This window comes from Talpa europaea, assembly GCF_964194135.1.
Source record: "Talpa europaea genome assembly, chromosome: 7".
NCBI classification, from domain to species: Eukaryota; Metazoa; Chordata; class Mammalia; order Eulipotyphla; family Talpidae; genus Talpa; species Talpa europaea.
In genome coordinates this window covers 94085130-94112795 of record NC_140074.1, presented here as the reverse complement: position 1 = coordinate 94112795, position 27666 = coordinate 94085130, and the positions used below count along the sequence as shown (strand labels likewise).

General features: G+C 38.7%; 1 protein-coding gene across 2 annotated transcripts; it reads left to right on the top strand.

Moving 5' to 3' along the window:
* Positions 1 to 1450: 1450 nt before the first annotated feature.
* Positions 1451 to 27666, top strand: LOC311172942 (myosin-8; the record flags this gene model as incomplete). 2 transcript variants are annotated; one of them, XM_084236553.1, is made up of 38 exons in its annotated part: positions 1451 to 1660; positions 2113 to 2256; positions 2338 to 2494; positions 4962 to 4989; positions 5086 to 5200; positions 5289 to 5381; positions 5515 to 5578; positions 6237 to 6335; positions 6424 to 6527; positions 6700 to 6838; positions 8080 to 8198; positions 8311 to 8460; positions 9560 to 9730; positions 10575 to 10884; positions 10983 to 11050; positions 12580 to 12667; positions 12753 to 12870; positions 13257 to 13380; positions 13473 to 13609; positions 15236 to 15491; positions 17200 to 17442; positions 17551 to 17727; positions 17811 to 17956; positions 18036 to 18126; positions 18219 to 18608; positions 19018 to 19144; positions 19754 to 19872; positions 19995 to 20191; positions 21404 to 21587; positions 21677 to 21842; positions 21932 to 22056; positions 23237 to 23545; positions 24188 to 24391; positions 25264 to 25389; positions 25480 to 25650; positions 25830 to 25934; positions 26476 to 26571; positions 27514 to 27666. In XM_084236553.1, 38 exons carry the CDS (start codon positions 1451 to 1453, stop codon positions 27664 to 27666), a joined length of 5823 nt encoding a protein of 1940 aa, XP_084092679.1. The 2 variants fall into 2 exon arrangements, with proteins under 2 accessions (XP_084092679.1, XP_084092680.1); XM_084236554.1 differs by having other exon boundaries at positions 1475 to 1660; positions 5086 to 5194.

Here is a 27666-nt window from a genome sequence, read left to right as displayed (position 1 = left end):
GACAGAGAGGAGTTAGTCTAATGAAATTAGGAACACTCTTCATTGTACATCATTTCCATGTATTAATGTTATGTAAATATGTGATGCTTCTGAATGAATATTATAAATGCTGGGAAATTATTTCTTCAGAATTTCTTATTCTCAGACACATCTGAATTCCAGGATTAAAGGAATCTTTAGCACAGAATGAATTTTGACAGTTTTCAACTATACTTAGAACTGTCCAAGGGCAATACTTTACTTCGTGCCAATCTCCTTCTGCTGCCAAATACTGACTACTTAGACATTTTACTGATATTTGTTAAACAACCCCCAAAAGTCTAATCTAAAAATGTAAATACAAATATCTTACTTAAACCTTACTAATTTTCCTACTATTTAATGATTTCCTCTTGTTTTTTAAGAAAGATTTATTATTGTTTAGAAAGTCACAATTACATCCCATAGTGCTAAATATAATATTTTACCTAGCTTAGAGAGATCATGGTCCTTGCTAAAGTAATTCACTGTCTGAAGGTATAGACTCAACCACCAATCCAAACTAACTTGCAGAGGTGACAAAGGGATTTGCAGTCAATTAGAGGACAATGGATCACATGCATGTAATGAATTCTTAAATTGTTTTCTCCTTTCTGTTTCTGGATGAAAAAGAAAAGAAGCCTGAGGAATTTATGCAAGGAAAAGTTCCTTCTTTGTGCTGAAGCTCTCATTTCTCTGTGGTTAGATCTTTTGACAGTTAAAGTCTCTTGTGCCAAAAGGAAAGTTCAAAAGATATTTTGGAATTAAGGCAATGCTAAGTCTTTTGGTAACAAGCCAAGTGACAAAAAATTTAGAGTACTAAGAACTTATTATGAGGTTCTTTTAACAACCTACCGAGAGACATAACACCAAATACCAACATAAAGTAGATGTCAAATATAATTATTTGACTTATAAGAAAGAAATGACCGTCCAGATGGCACAAATGTTTTTGATAGTTTTGAACATATCAAACTTCATTTGCACAAGACAAACTTTTCTTCCTAACTAAATGGCTGTCCTGTAATGCAAAGATTATAAGGAAGGAAAAGTGGGGATTAAAGAATGGCAATCGCTATAAAAATACTCCATCAACGGTTTTAGCTACAGAGATTATTGTTACAGTTTAGAGATTAAAACATGCAAGGAGCCCATTCTCAATCAGGACTAGGACTGGAACCCTGAAGATCAAGGAAAATTGCAGTCCTGTAAATGAAATCTCAAATTACAATCTCATTCCACACCAGCCCTTCAGACTGTGTTAGAACACAGGGACAGGATGGTTTGGGAGAATAATTACAGCCTGAGCGAAGGATGCTCACCACTCCCTTCACTTCAAATCTTAGCTCACATGTAGGACTTTGGATTTCTATTTCTCCTTCTTCCCCATGTTTCCCATAAGGCAGAATCCTCTGCTAAATAAATCGCAGCCATGAGTTCGAGTTCGGACGCTGAGATGGCTGTGTTTGGTGAAGCTGCTCCCTACCTTCGAAAATCGGAAAAGGAGCGGATCGAGGCCCAAAACAAGCCCTTTGATGCTAAAACATCGGTCTTTGTCTCGGAGCCCAAGGAATCCTATGTGAAGAGCACCATACAAAGCAGGGAAGGAGGGAAAGTAACTGTAAAGACAGAAGGTGGAACGGTAAGTAAAAATATAGAGAAAATATTCCTCATTTTATTTCTTTATCTCAATTCAAGTTGAAGTTTTCCTTGCTTGGACTCTTTAGGCCTTTTGTAACATAAACACCCTTCTAATCTATTTATGGCATCAGATTTGGAGGCAAAAGAAATTCTCAGCCGTAATTTCATTCCTCTCCTCTAACTATGAAGGGACTTCAAACAACTAGCATCAGCCTTTACCACTTCTCCTTAATCCCCACTTTCCACTCTAAATTTCCCCAACTTGGAAAAAGTGAAAACTAGTTTCTTCTATCAAAAGAATCACTGTATTTTCTTAGTAGAATGTTTAAATGCTCCCATATCATCCCTCAAAGTTGAAGTTCTCTGTCATGTTTGCAACTATAGATTAATAACCAAGAGACAAACAAATCCTACCTCCAAACATTAATACAAACCGGTCTCTTTATTTACCAGACTCTAACTGTCAGGGAAGACCAAGTCTTCCCCATGAACCCTCCCAAATATGACAAGATCGAGGACATGGCCATGATGACCCACCTGCACGAGCCCGGAGTGCTGTACAACCTCAAAGAGCGCTATGCAGCCTGGATGATCTACGTGAGTGCAATTCACTTCTCTTTTTATTTTATCTCAGAGTAAAAACAAGATCCACAGGTTGCATTTTTTTATTTTTCTCAGACCTACTCAGGCCTCTTCTGTGTCACCGTCAACCCCTACAAGTGGCTGCCGGTATACAACCCCGAGGTGGTGGCCGCCTACAGAGGCAAGAAACGCCAGGAGGCCCCGCCCCACATCTTCTCAATCTCTGACAATGCCTATCAGTTCATGCTGACTGGTGAGTGAGTGACACCTCCACTTACATAGTGTGGCAGGAGAATCTTTAACAAACAGACTTTAGGCCTTGACTGCAATATATAATGCAGTCACAGGGGTGTCACTGAAGAACTTTCAGTGTTTTGGTGTTCTGTGTTCTGTTCAGCAGTCATCTCCATTTTACAGATGAGTAAACTGAAGCTCACTGATTTTACTAACATGCCTAAAACTAATGCAGCTAGTAGCTGAAAGCCTGGTTGAGACAATTAGCAGACCTCTGTAAAGATATCTGTTGCTTTCCCACATTTTTTTCCCCTTTGATTTAAATTTTTTAAAAAAAAAGAACTAAAGAGCTTGTTTTTTTTTATAATTTTTTTTAAGATTTATTTTTATTTATTTATACAAGCACTGGGTACAGTCAGAAGCGCGGGAGGGTGAGAGAATTCACCAGAGCCAGAGTGGGGAGCAGAGCAGGCAGAAGGACCGAAGTACACTGCTGAGGGGAGCAGCAGGCGGCAGGAGAGGTCTGCGCGCCATGTGGGACCCTCCTCCGGTGGCCGGGGAGCAGCTGGGAATTGAACCGGCGCTGCAAAGGCTGTGGGCAGCTTCGCCGCAACCCAGCGCTCAACTGCTGCGCCACCGGGGAGGCCCAAGAGCTTTTTTTTTAAATATGCACAGCGATTAAGGAAAATAGTTACCAGTCATAGCTGGAAAGCTTTATGAATTCTTATCTTTATATTTAAATGCCATAGTAATAGTGCCAGTATTTGAGGTAGAACATGAGTAAAGAAATGACTTTGAATTTCCTCCCAAAGATTTTGAAGCATTTATTAGAATGGAAGAATATTAAAATTCTTTTTTCTCTGAAAATATTTTTTAAATTATATCAGTTTGTTATTTCTACCTTATCAAAATATAACTAGCTTTGGTATGCATTATAATCCCAAATGCAACATATTAAAACCTTTATCTTCACACACCAAAATGTATTGCCTTTGGAAATATTTTAAATTCCTGACTTGTTCCACGGGATTTTCAAAAATGAGAGGTTGTTTTTTTTTTAGTTTTTATTGGTTTGTCTTTTTGTACTTGCTTTTAAGTTGTCTTTTAAAGGAGAAGAGAAAAGCAATAGGGATAAAATAAGAATCTTCCATTACAAATTGGCCAGCTGTTCTACATGGGTTTCATGCCACTAACCTGTTCTTTGGTTGTCAACAGAAGTTAGCTACCTTCCAGAAATTATTCAAATGCTGGCTCATTTCAGAGGTTTTAATACTCAGCAGCTGCATGTATATTGCTATGAATACCACCATCCCTACTGAGTCCCTACTCCTCAGGCTTTGGGGCTATTCCAAATCCAAGGTCACTTACGACTCCAGATATGATTTTCATATAAAATCATGCCAACCTGTGGCATCTGACCTGGTTAATGGTGGTTTAGCGTAGCCAAAAGAGATAAGAATATGTTTTCTTATCTATACTCCCACAAGGTGCTATATGGTTCAATATACCAGGAAAATAAATCAATCTGAATATGTTCCAAAATCAGTATCTGCTTCCCTGAATGGAACTTTGAAGTTCTCTAAAATCTACATATATACCCAAATAACATCCAGATTCGTATCTATTTCTCTGAATAGATTTTTAGATTTGAGAATTCACTAAAATCTTAGCTCTCAGTATAGAATTATAGAACTATCAGAAATCAGAAAATTGGTATAAATTCCACATATCACTCATGTAAATAGTGCCAATTTTTGGTTTTGTTATTTAGAAATGTATATAAAACTAAAAGGGAAATAAGTACTTTCAGAATTCCAGCTCCCTTCATTATTTAGCATTACCAGCAGTCAAACTAGTGCTATCAAGTGCTTGAAGGAGGCCAAGTAGCAAAAAGTTATATAAACTGGGAGTCAAAAAAACAATTTTTTTTATATTAACAAGCTCTGTATTATGAGAAAAGTCACTTATTCCTCTCCAGATTTCAGCAGCTTTATTGTTAAATGCAAGAGTTGACCTAAGCAATTTCTAAGATCCCTATGATTTCAAAATTCTATGACTCTTACTGAAGTATATGCAGATGAAATTACATGATGCTTGGGGTTCTTTTAAAAATAATCCCATGAGACTGGGATGGAGGTATAAAACAATAAAACTGGCCATGGGATCATGACTATTAAGCCATATAATGGTATATATGGGGACTTTTCATATTAATTATTGTCTCTATTTTATATATATTTGAAAATTTCCCATAAGAAAAGTTTGAAAAATTATTAAAATACAAAAAGAGATGAATCTTTGCTTCTTTTTTTCACAAATTTTACTCCAAGAGGGCAAGTGCTATTTGGGAGTTCAACACAATGTAAAAATCTTAAGTATATTTTCCAAACTGTTAGAAAGAACAGGCTGTGCTTAATTTTAATGGATGCAGTCATCTTCCTATTGAATGTGCATTTTTTTTAAACCAATGGTCTTCTCTTTCACAGATCGTGAGAACCAGTCCATCCTGATCACGTACGTGATTTTCTCTTCTCTGGTTTGTGGTGATTGTCTTTGATGCTGACAATGTGATCTGTTGTTCTGATCACTTCTCTGGTTTCTCTTTGACAGTGGAGAATCTGGTGCAGGGAAGACTGTGAACACCAAGCGTGTCATCCAGTACTTTGCAACAATTGCAGTTACTGGTGAAAAGAAGAAGGAGGAAGCAAGTTCTGGCAAAATGCAGGTGGGTCTGGTAGCCTGAGTCAGAATGAAGATAGGGCCCTCAGGAAGTCTGAGGCCCAGATATGAGCACTGCCTTTTTGCCTTCGTAGGGGACTCTAGAAGATCAAATCATCAGTGCCAACCCCCTACTGGAGGCCTTTGGCAATGCCAAGACCGTGAGGAATGACAACTCCTCTCGCTTTGTAAGTCACTATCTCACTGAGGGATCTTCTCTGCCCTTACAGTGCCAGAATAGTCAGGCCTGAATTGTCATTCCAATTGCCTCTCTCTGTATGATTCAACTTCTTAATACTAAACAATCATTCTCTTTTCAAGGGCAAATTCATTCGAATTCACTTCGGTACTACAGGGAAGTTGGCTTCTGCAGATATTGAAACATGTGAGTAAAAGGATCATTGAAAATCAAAACAAAGAGACAAGTGATTTTTCACTTGCAGGAATATTTTGCAACACTTGATGTACATTAACACTGCTGCTAGTATTGCCTGTGAGCTAATGCCAGCCTGACCACCATCTACTGCATATTCCATTTACCTCACTCTCAAATGGATGGTTCTATAGCACATTTTGGAATTCCTGTCTCAGATGCAATTATGACTTTTTCTTTCCAGCTCTAGAGCTACTTATGGTATCCTATGAGTTACCTATAGGTTTATAATATGTTTATTTGCTCTTGAGCTGAGCTTTGGTATTTATTTCCAAGATAGCACCGCATAATAATTGAGGTGATCTGAGGAAGGAAGGGATATTAAGGATCAGTTACAATGCAAAGGTTACAGGTTCCTCATATGAAAAGTTTATCTTTATTTTTACTAGGGCAGTTATGCTCTGCTCACAGATGGTGAGAACCTTGGACAACTGCCACCTTTATTTAGAATTCTTGTATGTAGCATCAATGGAATTGCTCAAATTGAAATCTCAGTGGAGATCAATCCCCACAATTTTAGCAAAGGCACTGAAGTACATTTGATGTACTCAGCAGTCTCAGCAGCATTGGTATATTTTTTTCAGATTAATATACATTTCCCTCTTTCCAGATCTTCTAGAAAAGTCTAGAGTTACTTTCCAGCTAAAGGCAGAAAGAAGCTACCATATTTTTTATCAGATCACATCCAATAAGAAGCCCGATCTGATTGGTAAGATGAAACTTAAATTCAGAGGAATATAAATATATATTTTTAAAACTTTATTGTAAAATGCATCCCCTGCATTCTGTGTACCTAGAAATGCTCCTGATCACCACCAACCCATATGACTATGCATTTGTCAGTCAAGGAGAAATCACAGTTCCCAGCATTGATGACCAAGAAGAGTTGATGGCCACAGATGTAAGCCCCTCTCTTCCTATCCCTTTCACAGACACACAGACTTTTCAAAACATCTGTTATGTATGAGAATATTAATAATAAACCCTCTATATGTGTGCTTATATTAAGGATATCATATAAATTCTTCTCAGTCTCTAGTGTCCTAAACTTTGTTCATCATTGCTCCTGGCAGAGTGCCATTGACATCCTGGGCTTTAGTCCTGAAGAGAAAGTGTCCATCTATAAGCTCACAGGGGCTGTGATGCATTATGGGAACATGAAGTTCAAGCAAAAACAGCGTGAGGAGCAAGCAGAGCCAGATGGCACTGAAGGTACCAAATGAGCCTCTATCTGTGTTTGAACAAGAGAAACATGGAAAGGGGGTAAAAAGCCTATTTAAGACTCACATCTTTGTAGCTGGATTTCTATAAGGCATATACACATTTACACACATTACATTCTTTCATCCCCCCTTCCTACCTTGCATATCTATAGCCATCATTTCTATTCAGCTCAGCTAAGTTAAAATGAACCCTAATAGGGAAAGAACACTTATAAGGGGATATTTAAAATAATCCACAATCTGGGGCCAGGTCACTAGAGAAAGAATAAGGAAGAACAGTGCTCCAGCTTTGCCTCAGCAATGGTAGGTAGGTATATAAGATAGTTTGGAATATTGCTCCATTTCAGTGCTAGCTACGCACCCACGTGGCTTGCAATACAGGATCCACCCAACACAGAGCTGAGGGTGAAGGATGTCCCTACACATCCGTGTGTGTGTGTGTGTGTGTGTGCACTCAGTATGTATAAACCTGTAGATGGTCTAGGCAGCAAGTAAGATGAAAAAAAAAAAAAAAGGAACTGAAAAAGAAAACTCATATACTCTGGGGAGAACATAAAACATACAGCTCCTACCACAGAAGCTAAAGTTACCTACTCCTTGAAATCTTTCCTGGCCACCCACTATGACATTTTCCCTCTCTCCACTGAACTTTTCAGCAATTACTTTTGCAGTTGCCTTGTGGCATTTACATTCTAGTCATTGGCAGAATTTCAGAAAGGGACTATGTAGGGATGGTACAGTGAAATTTAATCCTGTTATAACTGTTGCATTTTCTCACTGGTGAAGCTGATGCACAGATGCTTATTTTCAGAAAAAGAAACTGATCCCTTGAGGTGAATCGGAAGGAACAAAACTAAGATAAGGACCCAAAGATTCTGACTTTTACCCATCCTTAGTAGTAAATATTAAGATACATTTATCTTGTCCTTCCAGTTATACTTAATGTATCTTAAGAACAGGGACTATGACTTTTACATTAAGTACTTCCATAAACTCTGGACATTTGTTTATGAATTTCTCAAAAATGACTTGCAGTAAATCACCAAAGACCAATTTACCTGATTGACCATTATTTTCAAGTACATGTGCTGATGTACAGAGAGGCTCATCAGATCTTCTACAGAACTATTTAAAGCTTTTAATTTAATTAATAAAAAAAGGATTGCAGAAAAATGAAAAGATTAGGTTGAGAGCATATCCATATACATTTCTTTAATTGTGTCTCTGCAGTTGCTGACAAGGCAGCCTATCTCCAGTGCCTGAATTCTGCTGACCTGCTCAAAGCCCTCTGCTACCCCAGGGTCAAGGTCGGCAATGAATATGTCACCAAAGGCCAGACTGTTCAGCAGGTAAATGCATGACCTCAATGAATCACACACCTCCCAGGCTTGTAATAACATCACCTAATGCACCTCCTTTAATAACGCCTTTATTAACACCAACATTATGCTGTCTGTGAAGGTGTACAATGCAGTTGGAGCTCTGGCTAAAGCCGTCTATGAGAAGATGTTCCTGTGGATGGTCACCCGCATCAACCAGCAGCTGGACACCAAGCAGCCCAGGCAGTACTTCATCGGGGTCTTGGACATCGCGGGCTTTGAGATCTTTGATGTGAGTTATCTCCATAAAAAGTTGAGAGGAAGGCAATGTGGGCTCTGATATACTATGTATTATCATCATTCATTTGCATTTGTAGTGTCCACATTGCTTTCTCCAACCCTGCACCTAAAACAAGGTTTATCTCCAAAACAGGTAGTAACAGAGTGTAACAATACTAATAGTTAACATTTATTCAGAAGTCAGTTTATTCCTGGCATTATACTAAGCACTTCAAAATATTACCTCATTTAATCTTCAAAATGGCCCATGAAGGAGTAATAGTACAACTAATTACATGCAGAAAAACTGAGATGCAGAAAAATCAAAACTCTTGCTAAAGATCAGTCAGGATCCAAAGGTCAGAACAGGAATCCGGACAGACCTACAGTACCTAGTACAGACTCAAGGCATCTCCCATGGAGGAGAAAGGGCCTAAAGACAGAAACATAGAGAGAGCTCAGAGTCTCTCCTCTTCCAAGATAGTCTGACATACCATTTCCCCCCTGGGGCCTGAGGGGAAATAAGGATGTGTGTTATTACAAAGTCTCTTTCAGATTTTCAGTGGCTATACCACATCAACTCTTTTCTGTCACAGACCTGAGGAGGGGATTTGCCAAATGTTGATATAAATAGAAGAGAAATTAGCCTATTAATTTTATTTTGTGCATCAACTAAAGGTCTTAAGATAAAATTTCCTTAATCATGTAACAGTCAAAAGTGAAAATGTGAACTTTATCTTGAATTGGGGAGTAGGGTTGGAAGTTAGGCTTTCCAATGTTATTTCCACCCTTAAATCTGAACCACAATTCATAGAATCATGAGTACACTTTTAATGCACATTACTACCCACACAACCTTAGAAGGAGAAAGAGGTAGAGTCTATCGGATTCTTGCTATGTGATTGACATCTGTACCCTCAAACAATGCCCAGAATTTATGAAAAACAAATCAGCATTTTTTTCTCCTGGGATATTTGAACAAACAATGATTAGTTTAAACTGTATTCCATAAGTATATCTAGCCCACACTTTCTCAATAAAATACTTTTTGAGAGATGGATTCTACCCCTATAAAAAATATCTCTAATGTTGGGAATTATGTTTTTGTGTAGTTCAACAGCCTGGAGCAGCTGTGCATCAACTTCACCAATGAGAAACTGCAACAGTTTTTCAACCACCACATGTTTGTGCTGGAGCAGGAGGAGTACAAGAAGGAAGGCATTGAGTGGACATTCATTGACTTCGGGATGGACCTGGCTGCCTGCATTGAGCTCATTGAGAAGGTCTGTTTGATTTCTAAAGAAAGGGTGAATGGTAAGGGTAACTTGACCGAGTATTCAAAGTAACTCTAAAAAAGTATTACTGTATTCTTAAATAGAGAGTTATCAGAACAAATTAGAAAATTGCTATTGAGGAAAAAAAATTCCCCTTTCAACATTTATATAAGAAGGATCAGAGAGTGTTTTGTTTCATTTTGTCCTAATCAGTTTTGTTCTAACACTGACTCAAATGCAATTTTAAGGCAGCACTGAAAACTCTACTGAAATGTCTCACTAGTCTTAAATCTATCTCCATTATGATCCAACATGCCAGCAACAGGAATTAATCTTTATTTCTAAACAAATGTTAATGCAAAAGCATTCCTATGCAGGAAAGGCAATCTGTTCAGAAGTTAAATTGGGTATTTTTCTCCATCATTGATCTATACAAAATGTCTCAAGGTTTGGGTTACTTACACTGTTTAATTATTACATGTAAAGTAAACATCATTCTAAGTTGCAAGTCCTTCTCATAGCAAAATAAAACTCTGATAATAGATTAATTCACATAACAGGAAATAAAGTGTGATAAATAGAGAATATCTTAGATTACCCCCACAAGCTTTGTGATCTGGAGTTTGTACCCAGCTATTCTATTAGTTGAAAATAAGGTTATAGAACAAATGTGAGAAAAAATGATAGAAAAATCATTCTAGTTATAACAAAAGGACTTCTTTGAGCTATGACCCTCGTTTATGTTACAAATGTATTTAACTCAGAGTCCTTTTAATTTGATCAAACGACAGTCACATCTATAATATTTTGAGAAACGATAGGTTGACACCAATATCTATTTTTCTGAATTCAGCCACTGGGCATCTTCTCCATCCTGGAAGAGGAGTGCATGTTCCCCAAGGCCACAGACACCTCCTTCAAGAACAAGCTGTATGACCAGCACCTGGGCAAATCCAACAACTTCCAGAAGCCCAAGCCTGCCAAAGGCAAGGCCGAGGCCCACTTCTCACTGGTGCACTATGCCGGCACCGTGGACTACAACATTGCAGGCTGGCTTGACAAGAACAAGGACCCCCTGAATGAGACTGTGGTGGGGCTGTACCAGAAGTCTTCAATGAAGACTCTGGCCAGTCTCTTTTCCACCTATGCTAGTGCTGAAGCAGGTACTTTATCTTAATCACACCTATTCCCACAGAACGCACAAGTGACAGTCCTTTTTCTGGGATTTTACTTTAAATGATGGGCTTTATTTTTACCTCAGATGGTGGTGCAAAGAAAGGTGCCAAGAAGAAAGGTTCTTCCTTCCAGACTGTGTCAGCCCTTTTCAGGGTAAAGTACAAATTTAATTCAAAAAATCTAATCAGTTTTAATGAGTCATCATAATTACAGGATTTAGAATAAATTAGCAAAGAATGGAATGTGAATAGGAATCACTTTAAATATTCACTCATGTCAGGATACAGACAAAGCAACGATTTTCTGTAGGGTTGGATGCTTTACTCATCATTCCTTATTAGGATCATCTAATGTATTTAAGAATGCCAAAGTGTCCTTAGAAGCTTTCTTAAATGTAATAAGGCTGATTTTTAAAGAAGCATAACTGCATTTTAAGGCTGTCCCTGCCGAAGACTTTATCTTTATTCCACTAATGTTGCCCTTTGAGAATGTTCCCGAGTTTGTCTCTGGGAAAGAGCCAGAAATACGCTTTTTAGGACATCCCTTCACCAAAGCTCATCTTTATTCTCTGAGGTGAATTTAATTTTTATAATAGCTGAAAATCATCCAAAGTCCGTGATTTTGATTGATGACTAAAGCTTGAAAATACCTCTTGTGACAGAAACAACAGCAATAATAATTTTACTACAAATGATGTGATTTTTAAAGATAACTTAAAAACTGGCTCTTCTAAATGGAGTGTATGAACTGTCTGGACTAATGACAGCTTTGTCAGAATGTGTATAGCTAAGTCTCATTCCTTTCCAACTAAAATGCACTCACATGAACTATACCTAAACAGGAAAATTACTGTTTTTTTTTTTTCTTTCTCACTACCAATTTTTGTGATCTCATCAAGATAGATCCTTGGTTCATCAACTTATCCTTGTATATATTTCCAAGATTAGAAACTCACATTACTTATTTAACTTATGAATAGATAACCGAGGCATGAAAAACACGTATCTTTGTCTTCTCCAAGAGGATATACCTAAGTATATTGAGAAATATTTGCATGTGAGTTTTCTAAGATTGTGTAAAACATCATTATCTGCCATCAGTTATTACTTTATTTCTGGAATAATCCTCACTGTGGCTCATTCTCAGGTACCTAAGCTCTATCCACACCATATATTAAAAAAATACAGAATAAGAAGTTACAGGTCTTAGGGAATACTAAACTTGAGGAAAGATGGCAAAGTCGGGACAATTGCCATCCTTAGGTTATCACTGTGAAAACTATTACCACTGAGAGATGAAAGAGACCTTAGATATCAACTATTTTCAAATGAGGCCCAGAGGGATGAAAGGGACTTTGGCAGTTCATCAGTGGCAGATTGACACCACAGTATTTTGTCTTCTGATTCCTGGTGAAGTGCACTTTCTATGCCCCAAGGCTACCAGACTTGGAGCTTTTTATAGGATAGAATCTAGGTGCTATAAATGAATACCTTGGAGAGCTGCATTTCTCCCCAGCACTTAGGCTTTTTGATTATTGGGCAGGTAAGAACTCTTAAGACCTTTAAAATACAGGACAATTGAAGTCTCATTGATTTATATCTAATAGTGAAGAACATGCCTAGCTTCATTCTACCTAATTACAAAAAAGCAATCTGAAATAGAACTTTCTATCTGTTTTTTAGGAAAACTTAAATAAACTGATGACCAATCTGAGGAGCACACATCCTCACTTCGTACGGTGTATTATTCCAAATGAAACCAAAACTCCTGGTAAGATAGAAGAGCATGGAATAATCAAACAGGCCCAAGTTTGAAAATTTAGTGCTCCAAAATAAATACTCTGATTTATCCTTAGGGGCCATGGAGCATGAGCTCGTGCTGCACCAGCTGCGGTGCAATGGTGTGCTGGAAGGCATCCGCATCTGCAGGAAGGGCTTCCCAAGCAGGATCTTATATGGAGATTTTAAACAAAGGCCAGTCTCTCTTTATATTTCACTGAATGTCATAAATCTTTATCATCTGACTGTCCTCTTTTAATTGTATTTCATGTATTCTGCTTAGCAAATATTATAAAAATTAAATTCCAAGTTATTAGATAATTAGCGTTGTGGTAAATCAATTTGTCTTGTGACAGTGGGATGAAATGACAGGTTAGAAGAGGTGGCATTTCTTAAAAATAGGAAGTAAACTTGTTAGACCACAGAAAACACTTATTGTTCTACTATCTGAATTTTAAAATCAGTTAGATTTTCCACTTTTACTTTTTTCTCTAAGATCTTTATTGTTTCTCTTTGATGTCATTTGTTTTTCAAATATGATCATACCTTCCTAATCATTCTTTCTTTCTTTGACTGAACAGATATAAAGTTCTAAATGCAAGTGCTATTCCAGAGGGACAGTTCATTGACAGCAAGAAAGCTTCTGAGAAGCTTCTTGGATCTATTGATATTGACCACACCCAATACAAATTTGGACATACCAAGGTATTGCTGTTATTTTTACACCTGACCCAAGTACCTTCTACTTCTGTGTCTCCTGTAGAATGGGGATGATTTGCAACTCTCCCTCTATCCAGGTTTTCTTCAAAGCCGGCCTTCTGGGTCTTCTAGAAGAAATGAGAGATGATAAGTTGGCCCAGATTATAACAAGAACTCAAGCTGTCTGCAGGGGATTCCTAATGAGGGTGGAATATCAGAAGATGTTGCAAAGGAGGTAATAACTGTACAGAATATCAGGCCGCCTAGGGACTATTAACCAGCCTTCCTCATTCATTAACTTTCATTTTGTGAGTATCTCTTCTTACACAGTTCAGCACTCACTCCTTCAAGACATCAGCCTTTGCTTAACCCCTCACTCTTGGATTCCCTCCAAAACTTCTTTCCTCCCTCCAGTTTTCCCTTTCCAACCATCTCACAGAGTTGCCAGGATAATTTGCAGTAAGCACTATTTTTATCATGCCATCCCTTAGCCTGAGAGTCCCCACAGTTTCCCACGTCAAACCCAAGTTGCTTTGTGTGGTTATCAATATCCTCTCTATTTCCCATCTTATCACTTTGTTCCAACCACATGGCCTTTTCCTATTTTGTTTGCACAAGGTTTCTCCCCTCATCCTAATTTACCTATTTACCACTTCAAAACTTCCATTTCCCCTTTCTCTAAAAAACCTCATCCAGTTCTATCAGCTCAGCACTACTGTAGGCCCTCTTTACCCACATTTTGCATTTGTGTTGCTCACCTCTACTTATCTAGTTCTGCACACTTTTTGCCATTTGTCATGAAAACAGAAATCCTCTTCAGATTTCTTTCAGCTAACAAAAACAGGTGCTAATGCAGGTATTTTATAAAAGTGGCATTAATATAGAAATCTTCTAAAAACAGAGGAAATCTCTATTCTAAAGATTCATTTTATTTATTTTTGCATACAAGACCTGGAGCATAGGCCAGAAGTGCAGGGGGGTGAGAGGATTCACCAGAGACAGAGTGGGGAACAGAACAGGTGGAATTGACTGAAATACATTGCTGAGGGGAGCAGTGGGCAATACAAGAGAGGTCTGCTGCGCCATGGGCGTCAGTTCCCTGGCCAGGGATTGAACTCATGCTGCAGTGACTGGCAATAGCTTGGTAGTGCTGAGACTTTAATCCCTGCACCACCAGGGAGGCCCCAGAAATCTCTACTCTATATTTTTATTTAAATAAAGCAAATTTGTGGAGCTCAACCGATGCTACTGCTCTATGGATTATAAATAGCTCCAAGTGAGATTAGAATAATATATTTTTAAATATTTTAGAAAAACTGGTATATTATCTGATCAAGCTAACAAATGGAACTTATATAGTGGCTAATTCAGTGGTGATCAAAATAAAAGGAGAGACTTCAAGGAAGAATGATAAACCATAAGCTTAATGTTATGCAACTGAATTGCAATTAAATAAGCAATTCAGAAAGCAACCCCTATCATTTCACAGTTTAAATCCATATTCTGATGACCAAGCAGCACAATCAACTTAAAATGGCATGTCTACTCTCTAATCACTAATATTGTGATATCTCAAATGATCTTAAAATAATAAATGTTGCTCATACATGCAGAATATTCACCATATGCTAGTTTGATGTGGACTTGAGAACATAAAATATTTCAATATAAGCAGTATACATTAGCAAAGTGATTATAGTGAGTCTACCACGAATGTGATGGGTGTGTGTGTGTGTGTGGTGTGTACAAAGTATGCATTTCACCTATTCAGAATATGACATATTCTCATTAAGAGGAGTTTATGTCTAAAAAACCAAAAACACTGTGTCTGATCTACATTGATATTTTAATGTCATTTCAGAGAAGCCCTTTTCTGCATCCAGTATAACGTCCGTGCCTTCATGAATGTCAAGCACTGGCCCTGGATGAAGCTCTTCTTCAAGATCAAGCCCCTCCTCAAGAGTGCAGAGACAGAGAAGGAGATGGCCACCATGAAGGAAGAGTTTCAGAAAACCAAAGATGAACTCGCCAAGTCAGAGGCAAAAAGGAAAGAATTGGAGGAAAAGATGGTCACTCTCTTGAAAGAGAAAAATGACCTGCAACTCCAGGTCCAATCTGTGAGTACTCTATTCTGAATGCAACATGATACTGAAGGTTTTCTGGAATTCAAAGATACTGTGAATTTACAAATGACTTTTTCTTGGAAAAAAAATATCTCTGTGTGTGTTTTTTTTTTTTTTTTTTTTTGGTTGTTAGTATTTTGTGGGGTAGGGGGAGATAGTTTTAGTAGTTTTAGTATTTCACTTATCTTTCAGTAGTCCTATGAGGAAAATAAGACACAATTATTTCCAAATTACAGATGGAAAAGGAAGTTTGAAGAATCTATATAATAATATCACACATTTAAACCCATGAAGGCAGCAGTTTAAACACATCCCCAAATCTCAGTCAGATATTTTATTCATTTAGTATTTGTTAACTTGCCTGTTTTAACTCAGCCTTAAAAGTATAGTCCTATTTGCTGAATCCAAGTCTATGAGTCTGTATCTATAATCAAATATGATTTTTTAATCTTATTCCTGTCTATATCGCCATGCCTAACCCATAAGATTTAGTACAGTACGTTTAATTACATTTAATTGAACTGAACTACCAGGGTGTAAGGCAGGGCCAATTGCCCTGGGTGAGTCTTCCTTTGATACAGATCCCAAGTTCCTGAGGCTTCTGTTCATAGGTTAGGGAAGTTGTAAGGAGTGTAGGGGAGCAAGTTGGATACCAGTGCTCCAGTCAGGCAACCTCTCATGTCTTTGGATCAACAGGTCCAACAATGCCCTGATAAAACCAGTAAAAAGGATAATTTTCCAAAGCATAGGATTTTATAGCCTCTTTACCTTAACCTCTTTTCATAATCATCATCAGTCAGTGAGTAAATATTTTCCAAATGTATCACTATTACAAGAAATGCAAAGGAACCAAAGATGTCCCCATTATCACCCTTTTAAGCATTAAAAAAAAACTGAGACATAAACAAAATAAATAAAACAAACACCTTGAAGTTAAAGAAAGTCACCAGGTCACAATAATCTAAGAAGTTAATAGCTGAACTGAATTTTATTTGAGGCCTTTAGTCACTTATATAAACTAATGGAGCTCTATATAGTTCTCAGAATTACATATTCTTCTATATTCTAAAATTTATTTTGAGACTAGTAGACAATTCTTAAAATGGAAATTTTTGACAAGCATAGCACTATTGAGGATATTGAGAAAGTTTTGAGTGACTGAAACATGCTATATGCAAATTTATTCATAGGCATAAAATTGTTTATGGTCTTTGTTTTTTTCTATTTTAAATTCAACTTAACACATAGTGTTTTGAGGTGAGTAAGGAACGGTCTAATCCAAAACCAACCAATTTGACTAAGTCAAAATCTTTGAACATTACACCTACAATAATCTTTTCATCTACTCCAATTCCCTTAATTACATATGAGAAAATAAAGAATAAGAGGAATAAAGTTGTTTGCCCAAGGTCAGAGAAACAATATTAGGACAAGAACTGAGACATAATTTGATCCTTCTACTCTTCTACACACTTCTTATAATAGTCAATTAAATCCCATCATCTGAAAACTAATTTGCTTCTATATCTATAGTCTCATTTCCAATTAGCTGCATTTCTCCAGGCCATGTACTAATGTTCAATTAAGTTAAATTTATCTTCGAACTGAAAAATTCATCAGAATTCAGTAACACTACTATTTTGGATAAAGGACAGATTCAAAATAAATAACAAACTCAATATCTTAATGAATCTCTCTACAGGAAGCTGATGCCTTGGCTGATGCAGAGGAAAGGTGTGAGCAACTGATTAAAAACAAAATCCAGCTAGAGGCCAAAATCAAAGAGGTGACAGAAAGAGCTGAGGATGAGGAAGAGATCAATGCTGAGCTGACAGCCAAGAAGAGGAAACTGGAGGATGAATGTTCAGAACTGAAGAAAGACATTGACGACCTTGAGCTGACACTGGCCAAGGTGGAAAAGGAGAAGCATGCCACCGAGAATAAGGTTTGAAACATACAGAAAGTTGACGTTTTTATTAATCTATGGAATATAAGCATAAAACTGAATCCACCAAAATATAACATGTAATGCAAAGATATTTTACTACCCTAGGTGAAAAACCTCACAGAGGAGATGGCAGGTCTGGATGAAACCATCGCAAAACTGACCAAAGAGAAGAAGGCCCTCCAAGAGGCCCACCAGCAGACCCTGGATGACCTGCAGGCAGAAGAGGACAAAGTCAACACCCTGGCCAAAGCTAAAAGCAAGCTAGAGCAGCAAGTGGATGACGTGAGTGTGTTTTGATAGTCACTGGAAAGATTATTTTTTAAAATACGCTTTCAAAATTTTATCATAGTTTACTTTCTCACTAGCTTGAAGGGTCTCTGGAACAAGAAAAGAAACTTCGCATGGACTTAGAAAGAGCCAAGAGGAAACTGGAGGGAGACCTAAAATTGGCCCAAGAATCCACAATGGATATAGAAAATGACAAACAGCAACTGGATGAAAAACTTAAAAAGTAGGAACTCCAGAAAAAATATTGTGTGCTATCATCTTTTGATTTATGTAAGTCCTAATATGTCTTGTCCTCTCTAAAGGAAAGAATTTGAAATCAGCAATCTGATAAGCAAAATTGAAGATGAACAGGCAGTAGAAATTCAACTACAAAAGAAGATCAAAGAGTTGCAGGTGAATCATCTTGCTTTCAATTTCTCATGCATGCCTCCGCCCCAAAATATGAAATGAAGATGAGTTTGTTAATATGCTTCTGTTGCTCCCAGGCCCGCATTGAGGAATTGGAGGAGGAAATTGAGGCAGAGCGGGCCTCCAGGGCCAAAGCAGAGAAGCAGCGCTCTGACCTCTCCCGGGAACTGGAGGAAATCAGCGAGCGGCTGGAAGAGGCTGGTGGGGCAACTTCAGCCCAGGTTGAGATGAACAAGAAGCGGGAGACTGAGTTCCAGAAGCTGCGCAGGGACCTGGAAGAGGCCACCCTGCATCACGAAGCCACTGCAGCAGCTCTGCGGAAAAAGCACGCGGACAGCGTGGCCGAGCTCGGGGAGCAGATCGACAACCTGCAGAGGGTCAAGCAGAAGCTGGAGAAGGAGAAGAGCGAGCTGAAGATGGAGATCGATGACCTTAGCAGTAATGCAGAGGCCATTTCGAAAGCCAAGGTACCCTATGCTGACTCTCAACGAGGGTCATTAATAACCTGTGAGAGGAGCCATTGTTCTCTGTCATTAAACACTGGTTGCAGGCAGTTCATATCATGGAGCTAATATTTTCTATTCGAATACATTTCATTCTATTTCTTTTTTTTAATTTTTTATGCTGGTTATGACCCATTAAAGTTATTTCAAAATCCACTTTAAGGAAGTGGATACACTAATGGGCTCCAACAATAACCAGGCCTCACTGTGCACTCGCTCTCTTGTATCCTGCCATTTCCAGAGTGTTGATGCCTAACTTTCTACTCACGCTGCAAATAAAGTTTCTTACTCTAAAAATATTCTAACAATTGCTTTTCTTTATTTTTTTTTAACTATATTCCATATCTCACATTTTTTGCCACATGTCCTATAGGGAAACCTTGAAAAGATGTGCCGCACTCTAGAAGATCAAGTGAGTGAACTTAAGGCAAAGGAGGAAGAACAGCAGCGGCTGATCAATGACCTGACAACTCAAAGAGGACGCCTGCAGACGGAAGCAGGTAGGAGCCCTTCTCTGAATTCTGTACCACATACCAGAAAAAAGCAATTGTAGGGGTTCTGAATGAATAGCAATACTCCAATCTCAGACCGGGATAAAAACACTACAGGAATTTGCCGCACAGGTCAGAAAGAAAATAAACCAAGAGACAGCAGACTAGTTTTACTTGTTTACTTTATATTTCTGTGGCTATTCTGCTTTTATTTTTTTTTTTTTATTTAAAGATTTATTTTTATTTATACAAGAACTGGGGTACAGGCCAGAGGGGTGGGAGAGTGAGAGGATTCACCAGAGACAGAGTGGGGAGCAGAACAGGCAGACAGACTGAAGACACTGCTGAGGGGAGCAGAGGGCGAGCAGAGGGTGAGGCTCCCTGGCCAGGGATCAAACCCGCACTGCAGAGGCTGCGGACAGCTTCACAGCACTGCGCTCAACGCACTGCACCACCGGGGAGGCCCTATTCTGCTTTTAAATCTTCAGTTGTAACTAGTTCTTTAACAATATTGAGAAGCAGTAATGCATACATATGAAATATATCTATTCCTTAATATATTAATATATATTTCTTAATAATAATGTCAATAAATTCCTTTATTTTTATTATTCTTAGGTGAATATTCCCGACAATTAGATGAGAAAGATGCTTTAGTCTCTCAGCTTTCAAGGAGCAAACAAGCTTCTACTCAGCAGATTGAAGAGCTGAAACGTCAGCTAGAGGAAGAAACTAAAGTAAGTTTTATCCAAAATCTTGCCTAATCAAATCCAAACATATCCATTGGGGGTCTTCTTTGATTGTGTACATTATTTCATTGAATAAATTAATTTAAGTCACTGAACTGGTACTTCCTCAGGCCAAGAACGCCCTGGCCCATGCCCTGCAGTCCTCGCGCCACGACTGTGACCTGCTCAGGGAACAGTATGAGGAGGAGCAGGAAGGCAAAGCTGAGCTGCAGAGGGCAATGTCCAAGGCCAACAGTGAGGTCGCCCAGTGGAGGACCAAGTATGAGACGGACGCCATCCAGCGCACCGAGGAACTGGAGGAGGCCAAGTATGGGCTGTGAACTCTGGGGGAGGAAAATGACATGATTTACTTACTGCCAACTCAGCACCTCTCAGAGCAGCTGTGATGATGCTGATGGCAACACAGCAATAACAGCAGAAGCTAACATTTGTATTCCGTCTACTATGTGCCAAGTATCATATATACTTTATATGTGTGTCCTGTATACATATGATACATAGCATGACATATATACATATGTGATATCATATATGATATCATACATGTATATCTTATATATATATACATTCACTCACTTAGTTCTCATAGCAACATTATGTTAGTATTATTATATTATTCCTATTTTACAGATGAGGAACTTGAAGCTATGAGTGGTTAATTAACTAATTCAAACACATATGATTAATAAATGGTATAGCTGGGATTAGAAGTAAATATTCTGATTCTAGAGTCCACACCCTAAACACTGCAACAGCAAGACATAGCTCTTAAAACTCACATTGGATGCCACCAAAATATACATAATGTGCAGGGCTGGTCTAAATAAACTGACGACTTGGTCTGTGTACAGACCAATAGACCTTTAAGTAGGTCTTCTTGGGCATCAGGGATAAGGATTTTTAAGAGATAAGAGTAGGCACACAATGGAGAATGAAGCAAGAATTAATTAGGGAGGCAGGGGGTTTGGGGACTGGAAACCTGCCTTTGCTTAAACTGCATGAATTGTTCTAACCTAGCCATCAATTTCTTTCTCTGATGAGATTGTCCATATATATAATTAGAAGAAACTAGCTATTTTTCTCCAGGGAAAAATACATAAAGTGAAATGGAAAGCCTGAGAAATCAAATGAATATACTCAATGTATTTTTGCCCAGTAAAATCTCTTGTAGGCCTCAAACAATTTTTGGAATGAGATGTGATATGTAAGTCAAATGTCCTGGCCTCCCATTCTCTACACATATTCTCAGCGAGAAGTCTTGAAAATCCTGAATCCCTGATGTGGGAAGACACTGTAGAGAACTAGCAGCGACCTCTAAGAATTCAATAACTCAACAAAGACTCCAATCCAATCATTTTCCACTTTAGACATTTTCATACAGTTTGTCAATCTAGAAGGCAGTTCTGGCCAGTCTTGAATATCATGCTATTTGCTATATGGAAACAGAACTGTGAAAGGGGTCAGGGAGGTTACGCTTGACATTCTTGAGCACTCTCCTTAACTGGCTGGTTAACTGTAGGAAGAAGCTGGCTCAGCGGCTGCAGGATGCGGAGGAGCACGTAGAGGCTGTGAATGCCAAATGTGCCTCCCTCGAGAAGACCAAGCAGCGGTTGCAGAATGAAGTGGAGGACCTCATGCTGGATGTGGAGAGATCGAACGCTGCCTGTGCAGCTCTTGATAAAAAGCAAAGGAATTTTGACAAGGTGGCCAAACCTGGTTACACTTTATCAGTTTTTTAGTTGTTCTCCCTCCTTGCATTCTACTAGCCACTTACTGCCTTGCTGCTTTTCAGGTTCTATCAGAATGGAAACAGAAGTATGAGGAAACGCAGGCTGAACTTGAGGCTTCCCAGAAGGAGTCCCGTTCTCTCAGTACTGAGCTGTTCAAGGTCAAGAATGCCTACGAGGAATCCTTGGATCAACTTGAAACACTAAAGAGAGAAAATAAGAATCTACAGCGTGAGTTGTCTTGAACTTCCCTTCCCCACAGAGCCCTGCAGCACCTTCCTATGTCGGCATCCATCTGACTCTTCTTTGTTCATCCACAGAGGAGATTTCTGACCTCACTGAGCAGATTGCTGAGGGAGGGAAACAAATCCATGAATTGGAGAAAATAAAGAAGCAAGTGGAACAAGAAAAATGTGACATTCAGGCTGCTTTAGAGGAAGCAGAGGTACCTATTATATTGTGTGGGGGAAAAAAAAATCAAAGATAAACTTGGGTGAAAACACCCAAAGTGGGCAAAACTGGTGCATTATTATGGAAGTGATGGAATCTGAACTGGTATAACTCATATGAAGGGAAATTTGTTATCTGAAAATAGTCAACAGGGGCCTTCCTGGTGGTGCAGCGGGTTGAGCACTGCGCTGTGAAGCTGTCCGCAGGCTCTGCAGCGCCAGTTCCATCCCTGGCTGGCCAGGGAGATACCGATATGTCATGGCAGACCTCTCCTGTCTCGCCCGCTGCTCCCCTCAGCAGTGTCTTTGGTCTGTCTGCCTGTTCTGCTCCCCACTCTGTCTCTGGTGAATTCTCTCCCCCTCCCAAGCCTCTGGCCTGTACCCTAGTTCTTGTATAAATAAAAATCTTAAAAAAAATAGTCAATAGTTATCAAAAGACTTAATTCTGTAACCTATGAATCCAAAGAATCTATCCCAAGAAAATAATCTTCAGTGTAGGTAAAGTTTTAAGCACAAAGCTATCCAGTCTGAGAATGATACTAAGAAAATTATATAACATCCACATGATTCAATTTTATACAGCCATTAAATACAATAAATGGAAAGTTATATAGTAGACAGTATTTTGCAAAAGCAAGACAAATTGCATATATATTATTTTATTATGTAAAAATATAAAAAGGAAAAAAGACTAGAAACATGCACCAGCTTCAGATTGCTGAGGGAATGGCACAATAGGAGGATTTTTCTGTTTTTATATATCACCCCGGTATTCTACTGTCAGCATGAACTGTACAACTGGAAATATATATATGCATTTTAAAACTCAACATTTCTACAACAGAAATTATTATACCATACATGCATATTTTAATTTCTAAAACATTTTGAGCATTCATGTTTAGTACAAGAGTTCCAGCATATAATTTTGTTAGTATTCCTATGAATCATATGTAGGTAGCACTTTAAACTTTACAAAGCACCTTTATTCTAAAACCGCCCTATGTAATTCATGACTGAATAAACAAAAGAATGATTTAGCCAGTGGGCTCCAGGAATTATTGATTTTCACTTTGCAAAATTGGACACAATGATATTAATAAGAGTTTGGCCCACAAGGGAATATACTTCAAATATCAAGTTATTCCATTACTAAGTAATCACTGTTTTGTGAAGGCATCTCTTGAACATGAAGAGGGAAAGATTCTGCGCATTCAGCTAGAGTTGAACCAAGTCAAGTCTGAAGTTGATAGGAAAATTGCTGAAAAGGATGAGGAAATTGATCAGCTGAAGAGAAACCACATAAGAATTGTGGAGACGATGCAAAGCACACTGGATGCTGAGATCAGGAGCAGGAATGATGCCCTGAGAGTCAAGAAGAAGATGGAGGGAGATCTGAATGAAATGGAAATCCAGCTGAACCACGCCAATCGCTTAGCTGCAGAGAGCTTGAGGAACTACAGGAACACCCAAGGCATCCTCAAGGTAAATGGTTCACATTAACCATTCAGATAAGTGAGCAAGTTACTTGTCTTCCAGTCCTCAAGACTGTTAAATCACCCTTTGTTCTCTTTTTAACAAATTATATGACTCATAGTGTGAAGCTAGTAAAATTAAATACATAAGGACTACTTTTTTTTATCAGGATTTTATGTAAAAAGCAGGTAAAAGCCCAGAGATTAAGGTATGACATGAGAGAAAGTACAAGACTTTGGTATCAACAGGTCTGAAACTAAATCTCAGTTTTGTTACTTACCAGTTGCAGAATTTTAGGCAAGTTATTTAACCTCTGCTTCTTCTACAAAATTAGAGTGAAATTACCACCTCATAGAGTTTGTGAGGATCAAATGGGAAAGCAGATGTCAAGTACTGGATGGAGAATATAGAAAATGTCCCACAAATGATTATAGTGACTTGTACATGAAAAAACAACCAGTTCATGATATTAATGGAAGAAGAACCTTTCTCCTAAAAATTCTTTCTCACCTAAGCTGTTGATACTATTTTCATGCTCACTCAAATGATTGTCCTGTTTTGACACCAGCAATTCTTCCAGTTCATCTAGTGGGATACTCACATCATCTTCCAGTGTCTAAAATCCCCCCCCTTTTTTTTTTTACTTAATAGGATACCCAGCTGCACCTGGATGATGCTCTCCGGGGCCAGGAAGACCTGAAGGAGCAGCTGGCCATCGTGGAGCGCAGAGCCAACCTGCTGCAGGCTGAGGTGGAGGAGCTGCGGGCCTCACTGGAGCAGACCGAGAGAAGCAGGAAAATTGCAGAACAGGAGCTCCTGGATGCCAGTGAGCGCGTCCAACTCCTGCACACCCAGGTGAGACCCTTGCCTCAAACAAATGGTGTGCTCTAGCAATAAAACAGAATTATAACATGGGGGTATTCCATGTTTTTAAATGTGTATTTAGATGATATGCCCTAAAAATATTAATTGCAGACATCTGTCCTTTTTAGATTTTCTACTTATTTAAAAATAAGGCTTTACTCTTTAGGGGATTTTGAAGTCCATGTTGTGGAATAAATTTGAGGAAAGAGATACGTTGATTCCAAAATCCAAAAAGGTTCCATACACTGTTTCCCGGCGCTTAGGATCATTGTGTTTAATGTCCTTGTGCATTGCAGGGCATTCGGCATTGCTGCCTTGCCCAGGCATTAAATACAGTAACAAGCCCTAATTGTTTTAATATCCAAAAATATCCACCCCAAATGTTTCCAAATACCTATTGAGGCAGTATCTCTTCCCTTTGATAACCACGGGGTTGAAATTTTAAGAAATGTTTTCATAAGACTAATTCCTATTCCTCAAGGGAGCAAGTCACGAAAATTAAGAAAACAGATTCCCACTGAGATACTTGCAGACCAGACACAAAAATAATCTCTTCTTTTTAATATTTCCAACCTTTTAAGGGCAAAAAGTAATGTTGTCTGTTTGAAATATTATGGAAAGAGCAATTAATTAATATGGGCATTCTTAAACCTCAGAAGTCCTTATCATAAATCAGATGGACACTGAGGCAGTCAGGGCTGGATGTTCCAATCTTGCAAATGATTAATATTTTGCACTGGACAAATATTTAAAGTTTGCAGACATCTTGCCATCAGTTTGTTTTCATGAGCCAACAACTAAGACATTTATAAAATCCCAGAGGGGCCAAATGCAAACCTTGTAATTTCCACTATTTTTAACAGAACACCAGCCTGATCAACACCAAGAAGAAACTGGAAAATGATGTTTCACAACTCCAGAGTGAGGTGGAAGAAGTAATTCAAGAATCACGCAATGCAGAAGAGAAGGCTAAGAAGGCCATCACTGATGTGAGCAAGATAAGCATTTCTCTTATCAACACATGTGTGCCACCTGTGATTATCAGGTTTCCTGATTTTCTTGGTTTATTTGCTAATTAGGCGGCCATGATGGCTGAGGAGTTGAAGAAGGAGCAGGACACCAGCGCCCACCTGGAGCGCATGAAGAAGAATCTGGAGCAGACAGTGAAGGACCTGCAGCTCCGTCTGGATGAGGCTGAGCAGCTGGCCCTGAAGGGCGGGAAGAAGCAGATCCAGAAACTGGAGGCCAGGGTGGGTGTCTCAGTCTCTCTGTATCTGGGAAAGGAAAGAGTGTGGTAGTTTCTCTCTTCCCACTTATTGACTCTCATCCTTGTCCTAAGGTTGGGGACATCCACTTCATATATTGGTACATCATGAGTCAACTAATATCTCCCAAGACTGACTCTGTTAAGTGTCTTTCTTGGTTCCAGGTACGTGAGCTGGAAGGAGAGGTTGAAAATGAACAGAAACGCAATGCTGAGGCTGTTAAAGGTTTGCGGAAGCATGAGAGAAGAGTAAAGGAACTCACTTACCAGGTAATGGGAATCATTTTCTAGACTATCTGGACTTCCTGCCCAGGAGGGAATTGAAATCTGGTGACTACTTACGTGACGCTAACTTGATACATATAAGGGACAATGACACAGTTGCTTATCATAGACCTACTAAGCTTGGAAAATTATGAAGACCTTTTAATAAGGAGCATAAGAGAAGAAATAACACAGGTTCCACAGTCAGAAAAATTGGGTATTAGTCCTAGTTTTACCTCTCTTAGTATTTGTATTTGAGTAGGTTACTTAACACTCTAAACCTTAGTTTCATCATCTATAAAATAGAATGACAACATCTACTTTCTCAGGAAGGTAGACAGGGATGAGAGATGTGTGTCATTTTCTAATACAGTGCATGAGGTAGGGGCACATTTAACAAGAGTGGCTCCTGTTAACACTATGAAGGAAGCCTCAGAGTTGACCAAGCTTGCCCCAGGCCCACCTATCACACCAAAGTGATTTATGTTATCACCTGTAGTAGGTTTTATTCCTCGGGTAGAACTCAGATCATTTTTCAAACTTTCAGACTGAGGAAGACCGCAAGAATGTTCTCAGGCTGCAGGATTTGGTGGATAAATTACAGGCGAAGGTGAAATCATACAAGAGACAAGCTGAGGAAGCTGTAAGTACCTTTAAACCCTACAAGGAAGAAGAAATTTCCTAGGGGTAGAAAGTATGTTAAGATAATGAGAAAGGAGATAAAGTAAGAATTTAGCACTTTTATTTTAAAAGAGAGAATTTTATAGATATGCATTTACCAAAAATCCTATTTAGAGAGTAAGACTTTAAAAGGAGAATTTTTAAAAGTAATTTGTAATAGTTGGGTGAAGGTTCAAATAACCCACCTTACTTCTTGATAGCTGCAAAGAAGGTACATTAGAAAATCTAATTAACACCATATTAAATACTCCTCTCCCACTAGAAATGCACAAAATCAAGTATCCTCAAAAACCAAACATAAATCTTTTATCCCAACTGACTCACTCACTACCAGCATCATCAGCAGGGGCTCTTCTCTCTGTTTGCTGTAGCACATGCAGATTCTCCTTCCTCACCTCTCCCCATTCTTTCAAGACACAATGTGGAAGGAAGCGTGCAAGGAGGAAATAAAGGGAGAGGCACATAAGGCAGTAAAGGGAACCAACAGAGATGTACCTTCTGCTAGTCCTGCTTTTCCCTTGCTTTGGATCTGCCAGAGTCAAAAATAAATGACAAAACATTTTAGTGGGATTTCCCCCAAGTTACAATTTGGCCTTAACATGTACTTACAAAACCCTTATCAGGGCACATGCATCTCTTCCTCCTTTCTACCCAGTCCATACATCATAAATGGACTTCACGTGTATAGGGATTTGACATAATGAGGTTGTCTCTTCCATTTCAAGACCGTTTCTTCTTTCATTTTTTCAAATGAAGTATGTGATTAAAGTTACAAGTTGTATCCAGTTTTGAAATCAGACATGACAAACAGACCGCAGTATTTGAGTTGAGGAAATAATCCTGTTTGGCGACATAAGCAATGAAAAATCACAAAGGCTAATTCTCACTACTTCACTATTCTCAGGAGGAACAATCCAATGCTAATCTCGCTAAATTCCGCAAGCTCCAGCACGAGCTGGAGGAGGCTGAGGAACGGGCTGACATTGCCGAGTCCCAGGTCAACAAGCTGCGGGTGAAGAGCCGGGAGGTTCACACGAAAGTATTGAGTGAAGAGTAA